Source organism: Magnolia sinica, chromosome 12 (genome assembly GCF_029962835.1).
Source record: "Magnolia sinica isolate HGM2019 chromosome 12, MsV1, whole genome shotgun sequence".
NCBI lineage: Eukaryota > Viridiplantae > Streptophyta > Magnoliopsida > Magnoliales > Magnoliaceae > Magnolia > Magnolia sinica.
In genome coordinates, this window is record NC_080584.1 from 1021438 (window position 1) to 1042064 (window position 20627).

General features: G+C 40.2%; 2 protein-coding genes across 2 annotated transcripts; both read right to left on the reverse strand.

The window, feature by feature from the left end:
• Positions 1–2294: 2294 nt before the first annotated feature.
• Positions 2295–3836, reverse strand: LOC131221713 (cytochrome P450 86B1-like). The gene has a single exon (XM_058217010.1). The coding sequence runs from the start codon at positions 3834–3836 to the stop codon at positions 2295–2297; it is 1542 nt and encodes a 513-aa protein (XP_058072993.1).
• A 5345-nt stretch (positions 3837–9181) lies between these two features.
• Positions 9182–20575, reverse strand: LOC131220732 (protein DETOXIFICATION 41-like). Its single transcript, XM_058215546.1, has 8 exons — positions 20216–20575; positions 17865–18409; positions 16385–16471; positions 15491–15547; positions 12291–12529; positions 11494–11612; positions 9811–9897; positions 9182–9723 (listed from the first exon to the last, which is right to left on the reverse strand). Exons 1-8 carry the CDS (start codon positions 20543–20545, stop codon positions 9649–9651), a joined length of 1539 nt encoding a protein of 512 aa, XP_058071529.1. The 5' UTR covers positions 20546–20575; the 3' UTR covers positions 9182–9648.
• Between the last annotated feature and the right edge of the window lie 52 nt (positions 20576–20627).

Below are 20627 nucleotides of genomic sequence, written 5' to 3' on the forward strand. Positions count from 1 at the left end.
AATGCTTGAACAGAAAATGAAATGATCTTTGGCTTGCTCTCGAGTTGGCTAGAACATGGACTACACCATGATCAATCCAGGCTAGACTGTAGGGTGGAGATGGTTGGGATGAGGCTAAGGGGTGGCTAAAAAAATCAAATCTTAGAGGCTTGGAACTCCTTCTCACCCTCACTCTCTTCCTCACTCTCCCTCTCTCTCTCTTGAAATGAGATAGTTGTGGTAGGATTGTTGTTGTTGTTGTGAAGAGGAGAGGGTTATTTATAGCCTTTTGGGATGGCATTGTGGTAATTGCTGGGTTTGTGAAGGGTAAAAGCTGACATGGCAGCTTGGAATTGGTTGATGAGAGAGGAAAGTCATGTGACATACTCTTATAGGCTCTTGGGGGTAGGTAAAATGGTAAATAGGGTGGACTATAGGGATAATTTCGTATGAAAATTGACTTTGGGACAGGAGACAGCTGTGTGCCCAGAGGGGACACCTGTTGGATAGGGAAAAGCAGTCAGATTACAGCCAGCGGTAGTCCTACTACCGCTCGGGCTGGGTTTCTCCCGGGCTTTAGCCGGTGGGCATTCTTTGGTGTTTTGGCTTGACATAAAGTCTTTTTTCGGGCTTTTGGGCTCAAATGGTAGAGTGTACTTTTGAGGTCTGTACTGTTTTGCACATACACTCTGGCTTGGGTGATGGTTTAGGGTTTGGATTAAGGTTTAAGCTAGGGTTAGGCTAGGGCTTATAGTTCAGGCAGGTTTTTGAGCTAGGATTAGGCTGGGTCCAGGCAGGGTTTTAGGCTAGAGTTAGGATGGGTGTAGGGTTTATGCTGAGGTTATGGTTCGGACTGGGATTAGAGTTTGGTTTAGGTTTTGGGCTGGGATTAGAGTTTGGTTTAGGATATGGTCAGAGTTTTCGGATTGTTCTAGTTCTCTCGAGATGCTAACTTAGGTGGGGTGTCTACACTCTTGTACTAAACACATTGATGTTCGTCACTATTCTATCCGACAGGTGCTTGAGGAAGGAGGCGTGACTCTGGAGAAGATTCACACGAACATGAATTCGATGAACATGCTCACTGAGGTGGTTTCCTCAAAGAAGTTCAAGTTTTGTGCAACTTATCTAGGCTTGGTGAAGGTGTAAAGGAAGACGGAGTGTACACGAAAAGTGATGGTAAAGTTATAATGCAAGGCAGACTTAAAGATGAGAAAAAATGAGCTATGAAGAATGACTATTGAAGACATGGTGGAGATTGTAGTTGATGTCTTAAATTTGTAAATCAACATGCCTGTCGATGACAGTTTGATGCCATCGAAGTCCTACTCGATGTCATCGAAGTCCTACTCGATGTCATTGTAAAAATTCAAAATTTCTCATGTTGGTTGTTGTACACTTTAGGTGTCTTGATCGATGCCATCGAAAGATGTTTGATGCCATCGAAGGCCTGCTCAATGCCATTGGAAAAATTTTAAAAATTCATGATTTATTGTTGGAACATTTTGATGTTTAGTTCAATGCAAGATTATTCGATGACATCAAAGGCTATTCGATGCCATCGAAATCCCATCGAAGGTGCCATCGAACGATCGTGTGGAGTTATATATCTGCATGATTTATTTCCTATTTCGATTGTGATTCACCTTGAGGCTATATATATGGGTGTAATCGGAATCAATGTGAATCCAGTAGCTTTTTAATTTGTTCCTAGAATTTTCAAGGGCATGTAAGAGGAAATTTGAGGCTTATTCGAATTAGGTATTCTCTCTATCTCTTATAATTTATGATTTCATGGTGATATCTATTGCTTTGTGCCATGGTTTTTTTTCCATAAAGGTTTTTCCATGTTAAATTCGAAGCCTTTGTGATTGGGTTTGATTTTGTGATTGGAATACTTTGCTTGATTCATCTTTGTGTGCTTCCGTGGTCCCCCAAGAGATCCCACTTGATATATTAGAGAGCTCATTTAAATAGTATATCTTAATTCCAATTTAGTTGCCACATAGAAAATAGAAAACTGGACATTCTCCCTTGAAAATAGAGATGCAACACACCATAACATATATTTTTATTTTTATATTATATCATATATAATATAAATAATAAAACACATTTTCTTGACGCAACCTTGACCAACCGAGTCCTGACTCTGCAAACTATAGAGCAGACAGGTTACGCTAAGCCATGCATACTCATGCATTCTACGTCGGTATTACTTCCTAACAACCATTCTAGTAAAACAAGGTAAGACACCCATATTATATAAAACAAACAGCAGATATCGATGCAACCAAACGCGCCACAATCACGATTCACGAACATCTTCCTTCACTGATTCGGACCATCAAACCATCCTTCATGTGGAGAACTACCGAGAATCTCGGCGACACAGGGTGGCCGTCCATCACATGAACTTGAAAATTATAAAGCACGGCCGCAGCAACAGCCTTCATTTGAGTAAAAGCGAACTCCCTACCTAAGCAACTCCTCGGCCCAGTAATGAATGCCGTGAACTTGTAGGAAGGTTCGAATTTCAAGCTACCTTGCTCGGTTATCCATCTCTCCGGCTTGAATTCTAAGCAATCTTTCCCCCATATTGCTTCCATCCTCCCCATCGAAAACAACGAGAATATAATCTTTGTATTTGCTTGGACCGTTTCACCACTGGGAAGAATGTCAGTCTGAAGAACTCCTTTGTGCTCGAACGGAATAGGTGGGAATAGCCGCAGCGATTCGCACAAGGCTGCTTGTAGATAAACCAGCTTGCTAACCTCCTCAGTATCGAACACCGTCAGTTGAGTCCGTGACACTTGTTCTTTTTTAGCTGCGATTGCTTTAAGTTCTTCCAAGATTTTGGTTTTGGCACTTGGGTTCTTAGAAATTAGCCAGAAGAACCATGTAATGCCGGCGCTTGTGGTATCCTTCCCTGCAAACAAGAAATTAAGCACAGTGTCTCTGAGGAACGAATCAGATTCCGCTCCTCCTTCCATCTCATCCATGTAAGATGTCAGCAAATCCCCAGATTCCTCTAAACCATTGGTTTCTTTTATTTCTTTCCTTCTCATTGAAATTCTTTGGTATATGAAATTATCAATGGTTTTCCAAGCTTCATACAGCTTCTTCTCCTTTCCTATCTTTAGCAACCATAGCAACCTCCACCAGCTTTGAGGCACCAAGTGGCGGAATAACACCGCCTCAGATGCATCATCCATGGCCTTGACGATAGGAGGAAGTGCTGGGAAGTCGATGGATAGACAGTTTGGATCAGCCCCAAAAATCAATATGAAGGTGTTATCGAGCATGAACCTGTGTAATACGTCTTGCAAGTCTACGTATTTGCCTTTTTGCATGATGTGATTAAGGACAGGAAAAAGCGCTTTCTCCACCCTCTCTTTTGTAGTCTTGGCCGTAAACCGACGGAATCGTGTACATTTGAGGTGAGCCTGGGCTTTTCTTCGTTGAAATCTCCACGACTCAGATTCTGAATTGAAGATCCCATCTCCAAGTATATCGAACATCTTGATGTAATCAGAACCCTTTGGGAAGTTGGAGAAGTTGGTATGCATGACATGGTTCACGTTAGCTGGATCGCATGTTATCACGGCATCCATATGAGTAAACCAAGGGCCACAGAAAACGAATGTAAGACCGTTTCTGGTCATGACTTCGTTTAACCAATCATGCAAACGGTGGGAATTGAGAAGAAGAGATGGCAACATGCCAAAGATAGGCCAGCTCACGAGAACATTGCCTTTGATTCTCAACATCTTAATGAAGAAGAAACAAGCAAATGCAAGGAAGATTTCAGGGTAGCTAGAAAGCATTTTGTATAGGCACATGAACCATGAAACCATTGTTTTTTTTTGGTTAACTGATGCACAGATTTTGATTGCTTATCGAGGCTTAGCTGAAGATTGTTTTATAGCTTGGACTCTCTGTTACAGGAAATGCAACTTGCTCAGTACCATTACTTAGGTGGGCCCATATCTGTGGAAATCCTCCCTATTCTCCTGCTACCGCCTATTTGGTTAGTTGTCCGCACGTGACCCTACCAAATGAGTGGACCTTAGCTATTTCTTTTCTCATTCTGTTCCCACTGTTGTGAAAACCTACTGCATACCAATGCAAATTCACAAAAGTATGGAAACCTATGAAACGGATTCGCTACTCTCCATGCCACTATCCCAGTGGTCGGTGCTCTGTGGGCCCTACCATGATGTATTTGTTCCATCCATTCCATGCATCCATTTTTACTGATCATTTTAGGTTTGATACCAAATATGATAGGTATATAGATCTCAGATGGAGCACACCACAGGAAAACAATGGTGATTGGATATTCACCATTAAAATACTCCTAAGGCGTACTGTAGTGTTTATTTGACATCCAATCTGTTTGTTAGGTCATACGGATCTAGATGAACGGAGAAAACAAAGTTCAGCTTGATCCAAAACTTTTATGGCCCCCAAAAAATTTTTAATGGTCGACATTCATTCAACGCTGTTTATTGTAATGTGTTCCAGTTGAGATTTGGATATACGTCATTTTTGTTCTGATACCATAAAATGATCTAAGAAAATAGATGGACGGCATGAATGAAATACATACATCATGGTGGGGCCATAGAGCACCGACCACCAGCCATTAATGTGGCTTGTGTGTTGAGATCTCCAAGTGCTGTGGGTCCCATCATGAGGTATGAGTTATATCCAAACCGTTTGTCCGCTTTGTGTGATCGTTGTAACGGTTGAGCCGAAAATAAGATATATCCAAAAATCATGTGGACCACACTGTAAAAAGTAGTGGGGATTGAAGAGATAACATGATATATATTTTTTCTCTTCATCCAGGTCTGTGTGACGTCATGAACAGATTTGACGTTATGAACAGATTGGATGGAAAGAATATTACAGTGGGCCTAATGAAAATTAGTAATTTCCACTTGAGTCCTGGAAATTACTAATTTTTGGGATTAAGATCTAAACTGATCTTGCAAAATGGATGAACAGTGTAGATATGATAAATACATCATTGTGGGGCCACGTAACTTTGATCTACTTTGAACCGTTCGTACAACTCAGAGATCGATGAGCGTTAGCGCTAGAAAAAGGTTTTAATGGTAAGGGCCTGTTTGGATTCGCGTATAGTATTGTATTGTATTATATTTGGGTACTGTTCATGTATACATTGGACGATTTTTAGAATACATTTAAATCAATCAGATACTAATTAATGTTTGGATATGAGGTATTGTTTGGCATAGTATACAATAGGTTATACAGATCAATGTTTGGATATGACATATTATGTTTGCGTATTGTACAATCTTAATTGGGTCGGGTGACCTGTTTGAGGTATAAAACTTTCTGATTTCTAGCTCAGATGATTTTCACGTTGAAATGTACCAAACGAACAGTCCCGATCTTACACCGCATAGATACCAGATATCTTGTAATCATACAAATTTCAAACTTTCATTCGCTGCGAATACAGCGCAATAAATACGAAGTATTGACAACAACAGAAACCACTGACAATACTCTACCGTCAGTTCAAAATTTTGGTTGGACTTTGTATTCGCACGCATGGGATTCAACTCCTATTCACTCCAATCCAATCACAGTAAACGTCAAATCATAACTTCTAATACGATACAATACATTGCAAAACGCGTATCCAAACAGGCCCTAAGCATTCAATCCCTATTGTCTTCTCCAGTTGGGTGCACTTGAAATTTGGATCTTTCTCACTCTTTGGATTATGCCTTAAAAAGATCTTGCGAAATGGATGGTCATGGTAGTGCCTACGGAAAGTGATGACATCGCTTCAGCAGAGAAAAGAAATGACTTAAAAATGGAGTTTGCCCTCGTGTGGTTGAGTGATTGCACTGCCAAACGGAGAGAGACGTATAAAGGAGCTAAAATGGAAAGAGCATTAACTGGCATTCAACCAATTCTATTTCACCACGTCACCTCAGTAGCCTTTTGGCTACCGAATTGTTCAGTAGTATCTAATCCGCTGCTGCGTAGCAATGCAAATTCACAAAAGTAAAAGTAAACCTAAGAAACGGACTGGCAACTCTCCGTGCCACCATCCTGGTGGTCGGTGCTCTGTGGGCCCCACTATAATGTATTTGTTTCATCCATTCCATGCATCCATTTTTACATGTCATTTTAGGTTTAATACTAAAAATGATAGGTATATAAATCTCAGATGGAGCACACAACAGGAAAACAATAGTGATTGGATATTCACCATTAAAATACTCATAAGGCCCACTGTAGTGTTTATTTGACATCCAATCTGTTTGTTAGGTTATACAGATCTATATGAAGGGAAAAAACAAAGATCAGCTTGATCCAAAACTTTTATGGCCCCAAAAAGTTTTTAATGGTCGATGTCCATTCAACACTGTTTCTTGTAATGTGTTCCACTTGAGATTTGGATATAACTCATTTTTGTTCTCATCCAGTAAAATGATGTAGGAAAATAGATGGACGGCACGGATGAAATACATACATCATGGTTGGGCCATAGAGCACCAACCACTTGGGTGGTGGTAGGGGAGTAGCCAATCCGTTTCCGGAAACCTAACAAAAAAAAAAAACAGGAATCAGATTGGCTGGTGTACCACACACCACTGACGTGGCTTGTGTGTTGAGGTCACCAAGTTATGTGTGTCTCATCACGAAGGCATGAGTTATATCCAAACCGTTCATCAACTTGGTGAGATCGTTTGTAACGCTTAGAGCTGAAAAATAAGATATATCCAAAAATCAAGTGGACTACGCTGTAAAAAGTAGGGGGGATTGAACAGATCAATCTGATATTTCTTTTTTCTCTTCTTTTTTTTTTGGTAGAAATTTTAGACATCTTCACCGGAATAACGGATTTTAAAGGCTAAAAACTTTATATAATCAAAAGATAAAAGATTATACTTTAAATGAACTCAACCACATTCTAATTACTAGAAAACGTGGTTGTTATCAATGCACATTTTAGATTTTACTCTGACCACTGTTAAGTGTTCACTTGCCTCTTTTAAATTCTTTGATACAAGTAGCCATCTTTCTATCTTTTCAATTATCTAATGCAGGTAAGCCATCTCCGACTTCCACGCTCCTTGCATGTGGCACTGCCAATTTCTTTTACATTTCGTCTCTTTCATCATCTCTTACGTTGCGTCTGCCAATTTTATTCATTTTTTTTATAATTGAGACCGCGACCGGTTTCGGGCCGCCCAGGGTAAAAGGACCCGGGAAGCCTTTCACGAGGAGAAATCAAAATTTGCAGTTGAGAATGGATTAAGACCGGGCTCAATCTGAGAAAAATTCCTCCTTAAAATTACAAAGGCCTACTTTATCTAGAAAAATCAGCCCCCTAACTTGGGGGGAAGAACCGATGAATCCTTCGCTAGAAAGGACTGTTGCTGATCAGACTCCATTCGGATTAAACTATCCGTTGGCCTGTTCCCTTCCCTAATGGCGTGGGAAAAACCAATTTGACTTCCGAGACAGCCTATTTATCCTTCGCAGCCAATAAAACCAATGCCAGCTCGACTTGCATGTCCCATCTAGGAGGCCCTAGTTTGGATTAATTAATTGTATGCCGTGTATGTGATTTCTCAGTGACATGTAACTGCCTGAGTATCATTAATCAGTCAACCAGAGTATAAAAGCATATCTACATTATTATTTTTAATGTGTTTTTCGGGAGTCCATGGTTTTAAGACTCGTGGGTCTGCTGCCCCTAGAAGATTCGGTAACGTCACATGGGAGCGGATTAGGTGAGACTTCCGGATCCACCAAGGTGAGTGGGACCACTGACTGTGGGGCCCATTTTGATTTATGTGACTATATCCACTCCGTTCATCCGTATTGAAAGCACATAATTTAGGGCATGATCCAAAAAATGAATCAGTTCCAAATCCCATATGGACTACAGTATACGAACAATGGTGATTGACCATTAAAAACTTCTTGTGGACCACCAAAAGCTTTGGATCAAAATGATGTTTGTGTGGTCTCTTAATCCAAGTGTTTGTGACCTCAAAGCTCGGCTTCCCATCTATTCTCTCATTCTTTTTATATTTTTTTAGTCTCTTCTATTTTATTTCACCTTCAAGGCCAACACTACTCTCTTTCAACTTCAAATCCAACATTGTATAATCGATTTATCTTTTTTCAATATGTATATTTTAATCCCACTATTTTGAACATCTAATGTAATAGACTTTACTCTAACATCACGTGAAGTATGATCTACAGTTACCTTTTTTGAGAATCTGCCGTATCAAAATACGTGACTTAAATGATTAATTGAAAACTTTGTATTCGTTTCTTTTCTGTACTTCTATCAAAAAATTCTTTTTCTACTATTTCCATTTCATTTTTAGTTTATCTTTTGTAGTTTAAACATTTAAATCTTAATATTTCTTTAAATCCCCTTTGAAAACGTATAACCTGACAAAGTAAAAACTATGTTTTATACTAACGATAAAAATGTGTTTAACATTTTCCTTTTCCGTAACCGATGCCGTTACCTAAAATCCACGTTGCAGTCATGCAAGTCGTGAATTCTTTATTTTTTCCGATCTCTTAGCGATTTCACGAATTCTATTCAACTGTTGATCTGAAGTCTTCATTTTAACTAGTGGCGACTTCTACAGTGCTGAAAAGTCATTTTGTCGACCTTGTGAAAGATAGTACAAAATCAAACCAAGTTTATAAATCAGTCACACCCCACCCTCCACGCCCATCCGAGCTCAACATCCAAGAATACAAGCATGTTGCACAAGGTTTCATAAGCAATATATGTATATATAATTAATAGCTTCTCTTCTCAACCTTTTCGCAAGATTCGAATATATAGGTCTTAGCTATGGGTTCTCCTGGATATGGATGAACTTTGGATAGAAGCCTTCATGCACTACTATCCGTATCAACCATGCATTTAAAAGCATTAACCTCTTCTCAACTCCCTATAATGTTCAAGTAAGGAGGGCTTAATTAAAAGTTTCAAACGATTTGAATAGACTTTGGATCGAGCCTTCATATATTATTATCCCTATCAACTGATCATACATTGTACATACACACGTTGGCCTGCAATTTGAACGGTAGTGATAGCGAGTACCGGGCCTTCTGTAAAGTATTGCCAATTCAAACGCAAGATTTGGAAAATATAAATTAAAAAAAAAAAAAAATTTGCAAAAGCTACTTCCATATCTGCTAGAAGAAAATAAAGTACACTCTTTGCCGAAAATTCACTATGGGACCGAAGATCCACACCGTAGATCTCAACTAACTACAAAAATCTAAGGATCAACGCTAAGGCTGCTTTCAAGGACTAGCATTCTAAATCTTTCCATTCCCATACATTCCAATGTGGGTCCTACTATATATCCCCATACATGCAAAACGTGGCACATATGTGCAGGATCTGAGCCATTTATTAGGTACTCCGAGTGATGTGCAGTGGTCGAACAATCTGGCCTGCATGATGGCTGGACCGGATTATTTTTTGAGCCATTGCACGTTCATGTGGGGCCCGAAAGATGGACGGCCCGGATATCGCACACACTTGTTGGGACGTATGATGAGTATCCATCACATTTCTCAAATCTACAGTCCTAGAAGTAGATCTTCTTATGGTCCATGGAATGATCATGCAATGGCGTCCACTAGATTTCGAGTATCCTCATCCGTTGATCTCTTCAAGCGCTCAACGGCGTTATCAACCTACAAAAGAAAAATCAACGGTGATTATTTTACCAAATGGATCAAAGTAGAGAAGGGGGAAGAGGGTAAAGACATAAGAGAATGTACCTCTTTATTCCAGTTTGTCCTGACCGTCAAGAAAATGAGAGCTATGGTCTGTAGAAGAACTCCAAAGATCATGCCCCACCAAATCCCCTAGATAAAAGCCAGCACATGCAATCCCAGCCGTCAGATTCTCAAAACAATATAATAAGGGATTTAGTATGCGTTTGGATACTCAATCCAACTGAATTGTAATAACATAATTAAACAAAAAATGAACAAAATGGTGGTGGGCCCATTTTAGTTGAGGGCAATGATCAATTCCAATGACCAATTTGATCGATCTGGACCATCTATTACGTCCCGCGCACGTATTTCATGGGGTGATTGGATGAGCCCCAATAAATAAATGGCCCAGTTTGTTGATTGGACCAATTTCTTCATAAATGATCATCGTTGATTTTACAAGCTATCCATCGGGTGGTTAGGATTATCAGATTGGTGTTATTTTCTATGGTAGCCCTTGGAATATATGCTGAACCTAATGGACGGTCCAGATCAACGTACTGGGCTGTCCTGGTATCAGTACATAATTGAGCACTATATTTATAACTTATAGGGCTCTGATTGCACCGGATCATTGCTTCTACAGAGAAACGGTCCAGTGGTTCCTGAGCACTATTACTTATAGTACTCCTGGTTGCATCGGCACAATCTGACGACCAATGGGTTGATCCATACCGTAAATTTTTCTCAGGGTTCATTTCATGAGCTACGAAGTGAAAATCATACTGATCGAATGATCTGATCCATCCATAACATGGCCTTCTTTATTATAGCCTTCCGTTTTCAAAGCGATGGATGAGATGATTAATGTTTTTGACAAATGGGAATCTTTGGAACCATAAGCAATCCATGATGGGTCCCAAGAGGCATACGGATCGGATTGTTGGTTAGGCCAGTTTTTCCAAAATTGATCTCGACCATCCACTTTTAGGCTATTGATCGGATGGTTTAAGTCATCCCTTCTATGTACTTTTTACATGGTGGACCATGAAATTTGCGATGGACCTATTGGACGGATCAGGTCTTTCATTGGACTATCCAACTGTCCCAATGCAACTACGAGCACTATAACTTATAATGCTCCAAGAGCACTGGAATACAAGAGAAATGATCCGGTGCTTTCAATGCATAAAGTTAAAATTATAGTGCTCGTAGTTTCATACTGATACTTGGACAGCCCAATTAGTTGATCCGGACTGTCCATTAGGTTCAGAACGTATTTCAAAGGCTTCCATGCAAAAAAGCATACTGGCCGAACAATTATAACTACCCAATCAATAATCTATAAAATAGACAGTCAAGATTTCTTTTGAAAAAAATAGGTGTAATAGACAATTTGAGCCATCTACCTATTTACTGAGGCATTTGATCTTATGATTCCAAAGAATAACCTTTATAAAAATAAATAAATTAATTAAAAAACCAATTAATTAATTAAAAACACGATCCGTACCATCCATTGCATGGAAAATGATGGTTGGAAAAAAAAATGGCCACCTTTCGAAAGGATGCCATCATCCAATCAGTGAGATTATAAGATAGTGGCCCATGAAATATGGGATGAACCTAGTAGACGGTCCAGATTTATCTGAGAGTGAGAGAGAGAGAGAGAGAGAGAGAGAGAGAGAGAGAGAGAGAGAGAGAGAGAGAGAGAGAGAGAGAGAGAGAGAGAGAGAGAGTTACAGCTTCTCTTAGACTTGTTTTGAAGCCAACCACGCATCCAATGGGGAGACCAATGATGTAATAAGTGGTCAGGTTAACGTACGCCACTAGCCCTTGCCAACCACTTCCAATGGCCACACCTGCATTCCAAAATCCTTAAAAATCAAGTCTCCACCGTTCAAAACCCCAAATTAAAATCCCCCTAGGTAATCGACGGCACACATGCCAATTTGTCACCCATGTATATTGGGGCCCACCATGAATATTCCCTGGTCCAAAAATCAAGCTAACCAAACCACACATGTACCTAGAAAATAGACGGTTAGATAGTTTATTTTTCAAAAACCCCACATATGAACCATCTATGGTTAGAGCATGTTCACAAAAATCAAGGCCCACCTGATGAACGGCCCAACCTTATTCATTTGTGCAAATCCAACATTCAATAAAAATTAGTGGCTGATTGTCCCCCAATGTACGTAGGGTTTCAATATTGTACAAAGGTTTCAAGACTCGGCAACTCGGCCGACTCATTCAGTTGTGATTAAAGCTGCGAGTCGGCCGAGTCATCGAGCCGGTCACCCTCTATGGTCGCAAGCAGGATCAAGCTCAACCGAGTCATTTTGTCCCAAGTCGAGTTGCTACTTAGCTGAGTCATTGAGCCAGTCACCCTCTATTTTCAATTATGACTCATGGTACAAATTTGGATTTAACTCAACCGAGTCCAAATCAAGTCAGATGGGTCACGATTGACTCAGACTCGCCGAATTCGCAACTTAGCACGAATTACAAACCCTAATGAAGTGTTCACATTTTACCAGAAAGCACGGGTTGAATTCCATTTAAGAGCACAGAGATTGCGAGCAACGGAGTGAGGTCTGAAACGGCGTCGATAACATCGTCATCGCTGGTAAAAAGTTTGCTTAACGGGGTCCGAAAAATCAACACGATCACACTGAAAATTATACTTATAAGGACCGACGTCGTGGTCACGACAATTACGGAGAATCTCGCCACCTTTGGATGGGCCGCACCGAGCTCATTGCCCACCCTAATGCTGCAAAGCAAATCAGCAAGAGAATGAGGCATTTATAAGTATATGTAAAATACTTGGGGGGTTTTGTTCTTAGGTATTGATCGTTACTAATGGAATTGAATTTCTGTTTAGATCTTGGTGTGTCGTAACGGTTATTACGGGCCATAAAGCCCATTACGATGTAGTAAAAGCCGTAATAGTCATTACAAAAAATCTAATCTATAACGGCCCATTACAATCCCTGTAAGGGCCTGTTATGCTCCCATAAAAGCCTTATGCATAAAGGACATTACAAGATCAATATAGGTTTTTCGGATTTTTTTACTTCAATTAAAAAAAAATTATAATATCAGTTATGGTGGCCATAATAGTCGTTACAGCTCATATTGTAAAGTTAACGATGATGCCGTTATGGAATATCTTGATTTAGATTGAATAATGGAAAATAAATTTTTATAAAAATCTAATTTTCAAAATCTATCATTTTATGATTACAATTTTTAAACTACGTTATAAATTTTTAACAAAATAAATTCCAATCTAATAGTTATATTTTTTAATGCATTTCAAAAATGGTTTTACTAGTACCCAAACATCATAGACAGAATCTTTTCCGGAGCTAGTTTACATTAGAAATTTCAATGGTAAATAAAATCACAAGTGATATTATTACAATTCTCCTCCAATTATATTGCAATAAATACATTACATTCCCAAAAAATAAGGGGGGAATTCAAGGCATTTCCTGCATGTGGTGGGAAAGGTATAATGATAGTTGTAAAATTGATTTCTTTTATCATAGAATTTTCTTGTCGGAACAGGTAATCAATTTGGATAAAAGAATTTTTGTGATAAATCAAGTTACAAATGATATGATTACAATTCTCTTATATTTGGATTGCAAGTGATGCACTATGTTTTAGAAAATAAGAGAATCCAAGACATTTTGACACTATTGAAAAGGAAATTGTAATAACAAAACTTATTTCTTTTGTGGAATTCTCTTCTTTAGTTAGCTATAAATGCATGTAAATGATAATAATTAAATAATGTTGACTTTAATATTTTCATCAGCAAAGATCTTGATATGTTAAGGGCTTGTTTGATTTTTCAATTCACCGATAAATACCGTGTAAATATATAATAATTATTTTCCTAATATTTGCCTCACTCTTTTTTATATTTGATTTGACTACATGCTTTTTTGATGCAAAAATTGAGAACCCGACAACATATTTGTGGGTTCCACCGTGATGCATATCGCTTATCCACACCATTCATCTATTATACCTAATGAATTTATAGCATGAGCTAGAAAATTAAGCATATCCAAAGCTCAAGTGGAGCACGCCACTGGAAAAAGGGAATCAAATGCTTGTCATTAAAAACCTTTAAAGGCCACTGTTTCTTTTGATGTGGGCCATAGAGTGTTGGATCTACTTCATTTTTTTGGCTCATGCTTAAAAATATTGTGGTAAAACAAATGGATGAAATGAATATATTATATACATTACCTTGGGTCCGTAAACTTAAACTAAGTTTTTTAAATGATTTCCAAGGTAGAAAGTTTGATGAATTTTCAAACAAGTGTAATGATAATAATTATCCATTTCAAGGGTATTTACACATGCTTTGAAAAATCAAACACACCCTAAGATTTTGAAAAGAGACTCACACTTAATGTGAGCTCTACCATGATGTAATTATTTTATTCACATCAGCAATTCATTTTTGCGAATCATTTTAAGGTATGACCCTGAAAATGAAGCATATCAGAAACTTCTATATCCCCATAAAGTTTTCAGTGATAAGAGTTAGTGTGGTTCACTTTAGTTTTGGATTTACCTTATCTTTTAACTCATAACTTAAAATGATATGAAAAATATAAATGGACGACATAAATATAGCACATACATTATGGTGGGGCTCACATGTTATGAGGTTGAGTTTTGCCCAATTTTTTAGGTGAAATTCTTACTCAAAATTAAACTGTGATCATTCATCGTAATTACCTATTTACCACAATTTACAAGCATTTACATATTCAAGTTAGCCAAATATTGAAATTTTGTTAAGTAGAAACAGGTCCACAACTCCTGAGATTTCATTTTGTATTTTCTTACTATACAATGATTCCTTGCTAGTTGCATTGAGACACTTGGCCAGTCCACTGGACCAATCAGGACCGTCCATGAGGCCCATATCAATTTTATGGTATCCCATGATAAAATTACTCCAATTGGATGATCCGACCTCTATAAATTGACACTTTTTTATAGCCGTCCATTTTCCAACCCATGGATGGGATGGTTACGATCACATGAAAAGAGTAACTTTTTGGAATCATAACCCATCCATGATGGTTTTCAACATAAAGATGGCTCAAATTTTTGGCATGTTCATGTAAACAATCATGACTGTCCATTTTATAAGATATCGATTGGATGGTTAGAATTGTCCGATCAGTGTGATTTTTGCAAGGCAGACCATGAAATATGTGATGGATCTTGTGGACGATCCAGATTGATCGATTGCATTGTCTAAGCTTCTGATGCAACTAGGTATACTGAAACTTCGGTGATTATGCATTCATACACGCAGAGGTTTGTTAATTCCACAAAGGCGTACCAACAATAACCTCTGTAAGAACCCTCACACGTGCCAACACAGCATACGTGTGAAACACTCCAGTTGTCCATCAGGTGGATAGATCCAATCATCAAGTGGGCCCCAGTGTGGAGGCTCAAAATAAACTTGTTCAAGTCTTTTCTATCCGTCCATTTCTTTTATACGTTCAGGCCATCTGCATAGTGGGCCACATGAAGGACGGCTCTGATCGCGGCACGTGGGGGCCTTTACATGGGCTGGAGCTATACACGCTCGCAAGTTTAGCAAACCTCTACGTATGCATGATACATGCACGTGTGTGTGTACGTACAAATACACATGTACTGTGTCTACGTGGCAGAGGAAATTACAAACCTGATTGCCGTACAGAGGCCCAACATGAATTGCATGTCCCAGTTCAAGTAGTTCATGCTGTGATTGCAACATAGCCGTCAAAAAGAGAAGTGTGAGTAGCCAACATTTGAAGAAAACAAAGAAATGACGATATAATTCACATGATGGTCATCATCCATGATGATCTGAACCGTTAATCTGGTAGGTAATATCACGGGATGGACCATCCCCAATTTCTCCCTGTTCGAATGGCCTAATCCTCTGACAAAATGCCAACTAATGGTCTACATTTAATTGTGTCCGAGGTTGGATTAGACCAGTCATATCTAAATCGTACGTATGACAGAATAGGTGCACACGACTCCAACCTAGTCCAGCTTGGTACAGTTCGACTCGGCTCGGCCACTAGCTGAACTCAACTCAGCCCTCGAGCTTGACTCGCCAGCACAAGCTAGCTTAGCTGTATTTCATCAAAAACACTTTGTAGGCAACATCAAAATTAAGAAAAAATGATATTTGTTCTACATATATATCTTCCTTGCCACCAGTTGATACCTCGTTATGTTGTTTCAACAAACATTTAGTGGGGAACACCAATATCCAAGTAACTAAGTCAATGAATTGTTTAATCTGAGTTTGAGGGGTTCAATCCGGGTCAAATTGAACTCAGACAAGCTCGAACTCGGTTTAAAATTTTTTCTTTAAGATTAGAGTCGGTTTCAAACTGAGCCGAATCAAGCTTTTTCGAGACAAGCCGAAACGAGCAAGCGAACGAAGCTAACATAGTTCGTGTACAGCCTCACATGTCACACACGTGATACATATTGTCACTTGTTACCCACATGCTTAGCAAAGTTCGTTAAGAGCATTCAAGTAACAAATAAGAGTACAAAAGAGGGTGGGCCATGAAATTACCAAATGGAAATTGAATCAAGAGAGATTGTAGGGTTAGGAAGGAGGCCTGATATAAGTACAATCCCTTGGAAGTACCATATCTCCAAGCTGCATTAAAAATAAAAAAATAAATAAAATAATTTAAGTTATGTGCGCCACCAAGATCCGAGCCGTCCATCAGGTGGTCACACTCATTAATTTCCAGAGGATGAAAATCAGGCTGGTTTACTCATAACGTGGTGCCACCGCGTGTAGCGCAAATGGACAGCTGTAATGGACCGGATTTCTCTGTGGGGCTCACCATTTATTCACTCATTTTCTGGCATGAGCACAAAATTGAAGCATGTCCAAAGTTCAAGTCGATCACACCACAAGAAACAAAGGGGATAATGACATCCACTGTTGAAGCCTTCCTAGGGCTCACAGAGACGTTTATTTGTCATCCAAGCTGTTCATAAGGTCACAGACAAGGATGAATGGAAAATAGGAATGTCAGCTTGATCCAAAACTCTTGTGGCCCACAAGAAGTTTTCAACGGTAGGCATTCAATTCCCCCTGTTTCCTATGGTTTGGTCCATATGAGCTTTGGGTATACTTCAATTTTAGGCTCATGCCATAAAATGAGGTGAAAAATAGATGAACAATGTGGATAAGATACATGCACTATAGTGGGCCCCACAGAGTTTACTCATCCACGATACATGCATTATAATGGACCACTAGGATCTTGCACATGCGTTCCTACGGGAAGGTGGAGGATTTGTGTGGGACATCCAAATTGGGTTAGGGCTGTAAATGGAAATGGATTGGCTACTCCCCCTGCCACCAGCCAATGGCTGGTGATCGGTACTATGTGGGCCCCATCGTGATGTATTTATTTCATTCATGCCGTTCATCTATTTTTCTAGATAATTTTAGGGTATGAGACCAAAAATTAGGTATATCAAGTTCTCTACTGGACCACATTACAGGAAACAGCGTTGAATGAATCTCGACCATTAAAAACTTTTTGGGGGCTATAAAAGTTTTGGATGAAGCTGATCTTTGTTTTTTCGCTTCATCTGGGTCTGTATGATCTAATCAATAGATTGGATTTCAAATAAACAGTACAGTGGACCTTAGGAGGATTTTAATGGTGGATATCCAATCAAATTTCTTTTTCCTGTGGTGTGGTCCACCTGAAATTTATAACCCTTTCATTTTTGGGATGAAGCCATAAAATGATCTTTAAAAATGTATGAACGGAATGGATGAAACACATACATAATGGTGGGTCCCACAGATCACCGACCACCAGCCGCCGGGCTAGTTGCAGGGGGGAGTAGCCAATCCGTTTCCACTGTGAATAGCCTGGGCTGGCCCATCGGCCTCTGGTCTTGGGCTTCTAAACCCAACTTGGATCCAGCATGATAATAAAGCCCAACAACCAGTCCGGCCCATTGGGCGGCTCATGATGTGTGTCTCTGCGTGTGTGTGTTTGAGAGAGAGAGAGAGAGCTCACCAAAGCATAAAAGCCGACGCGACGGTCAGCTTGAGGTAGGCCCAAAGCCCAACAAAGGTACGGACGGAGAACCCTGTCCACGTCTCCTTGCAAGATGGGCTCAGAACTATATAAAGCCCAGTTAGAATTACAAGGACCCACCAAGAGAAACTGAGTGTAAGAGCAGCTCCCAAAAGCCCATAATCCAAAACATAGACCACCACCCATGAAAGGAGTGTATGCAATAGAAAAACACCTACAGCCATGTATGCCAAAGGGTTCACAATGTTCTGGGCCTGAAGAAACCGTTGCATTGGACAGTTGAGTGCAAATGCATAGAGCTGTGGGATCAGGCCCCTTGCGAAAATCTGACCCTGCTCGGCGATGTCCTTCGACTGCCCGATCGCAATCAGGACGGGCCCGGCGTACCAGTAGAGGAATGTGAGCAGGACAGCAGCACCCAAGTGCAGGATCATGGCCTTCTGGCAAATGATGCCCATTGTGTTGTATTTCCTCGCCCCATAGGCTTGACCGCATACTGTCTGCACCGCGCTCGCCATGCCTAACTGGGAAATGGAATTGAAGGAAAATGGACGGGTTAGATTAGACTCTGGTGATACATAATTGGGCCAGCAACAGATGGGCCTGATGTCGGCACGGCATTTTGAGAATAATGATTTTTCTTAGCCCAGGCCCAGCCCATTGCCAGCCCTATAAATACAGCTAAAAACTCGTTGAGTCGCTGAGTCGACTCACTGAGTCCACCTAATGGTTAGCAATGGCTATCAATTAGTTGACAAGTGGGCCCCACATCCGGGCCTACTTGCTTCAGATGAATGGTCTGTTGTGTCTGTTGTGTCCCACCTTGAATGGACACTGCCTCGAAGAGAAATACAACAACGGTCCACATTCAACATTTTTAAAATGTCCTAATTTGATTGTTGGAATCGCCCAATCTGAGAGATTTTTCACATATAAACTCCATCAAAGGTGTCACTCAACAGATCAATGGTCTGGATTAACGTACCCTGGGCCCCACTTCTCCCTTTTATACCTTGTAATGAAAGATGCATGTGGTTTCCTAACATTCAGACCTAACAAACGACCAGTCCCTAGTACCTACAAGAAGACAGAAACATTGATACTCTGATAGACTATACTCTCCATACACAAGCACGCAGCAATTGTCCACATGGCATGCATATAACTACTCCACATTGTGGCACATTGTAGCTCTCATATACGGCTATTCAGACCGTCCAAATTCTGGGGCCCATTTTGGATGGAGGGCATCTCCAGAACCACATTGATCAAGCAATCCTAACCATCCAATCGACGGCTAACAAATGAGTGGTTAAAAATAAATAGAAAGGGTTCAAATTTTAATAGAAAAATCAGACAGCTATGCCATGTGTGTGGTTAAAGAATCACCACATTTTCGATTTGGGATGAAATATAGATATAATCTAACTAACCTAGGTATAGTACATCAGACCCGTGTATCAGGTGGGACCCAGTATTTAAATCATCTGTCCGGAAAATAAAGGTGGGCCATTTTCAAGCTTGCTTGGACTGTCCAAATAGGAGCTAGTTTTTTGGACCTATCATCATTTTATACACGGGCGGCCTATCTGAAATTTGAACGGTCTATTTTTATTTTTTTATTTTGTGACAGTGGTCTACCTGATATACGGGTTAAATATCCTGAGGGCGGTTTTAGCACGTGTGGCACGTGCATATCTGAATGGATGGCTAGCAAGCTTTAGTAAGTGGGCCACCAAAATCTATGCAATGCGAGTGCATATAGTAAATGGATGCAACCGCATGTACTGAATAAAGAAAGGACAAGACTCCTGTGATAGATGGCCCCATTTTGTTATCACATGGACGCTTGAAAGTAAAATGATGAGTGGTTGGTCCGTCCACAAAGCTGTGTGGACCGTCCGGATTGTAAAAACTATGTCTGCCACGCGTGTATGAGATCCATACCGTCTATCTGTTGTGATCAATGGCCAACGGGACATGGCATCAAAATCAAACCAGATGGTTGATCCTAGCCGCTGATCAGAAGACTTATGTGGATTGCAATTGGGTAGTAAAAGAGGCCCAACCAATGGTCAGCATTCAATAGAAGAAAAAAAAAAAAGTTCCAACGGCTAGCAGCTAGGATCATCCCATCAACGGGCTATATTGCCATATGATATATATACCCACAACGTCCTAGTCGATGAACACGAAGAACGGTCTGGATCTCATACCTGCGTACCAAACATCTCTCACCGTCTATTAATCGTGGACGGTGGAGATTTTGATGCCCATGAGAAAGAGAACACCGAGCACATGAATTACACTCGGTACAGTGCAGGAGTTACCATGATCCCATACGCCAGCCCTTGAATTCCAACGTTGGCGATCGACGCTCCAGCAAGCTTCAAGGCCCCCAGGTGGCCCGAGAACATCTGGGTCACTAAGCTAAGCATGAAATTGAAGATGGACACGATGATCGACGCTCCAGATAGCGTCCACAGAACCTTCGACTCCCAAGCAGCGGCCCAGATCATCGAGCGAATTGGGACCGGCTCCCTCCCCAGAAGGCCCTCAATCTCATCCGACGATGCATGGATGATCGAGCTGTTGTGAATCAACGGTTCTGATGCACTCTCCCCCATTTGATGGATGCTAGAATCAACACCTTCGTCCATCTCTCACATGCAATGACTCTGCAATCTTATAAGACGGATTCAAAACGCATACCATATCATATCTACCCTTCTATGCATACGT

What these genes read in the sequence shown, in the direction of transcription:
- LOC131221713 (XM_058217010.1), bottom strand. Translation starts at nt 3,836, where the DNA reads ATGGTTTCATGGTTCATGTGCCTATACAAAATGCTTTCTAGCTACCCT.
- LOC131220732 (XM_058215546.1), bottom strand. Translation starts at nt 20,545, where the DNA reads ATGGACGAAGGTGTTGATTCTAGCATCCATCAAATGGGGGAGAGTGCA. An exon ending in GGCCTCTGTACGGCAATCAG is followed by an intron (nt 12,530 to 15,490) that starts GTTTGTAATTTC and finishes TTTGCTTTGCAG; the next exon opens with CATTAGGGTGGGCAATGAGC. An exon ending in AATTCAACCCGTGCTTTCTG is followed by an intron (nt 11,613 to 12,290) that starts GTAAAATGTGAA and finishes TTTGGAATGCAG; the next exon opens with GTGTGGCCATTGGAAGTGGT.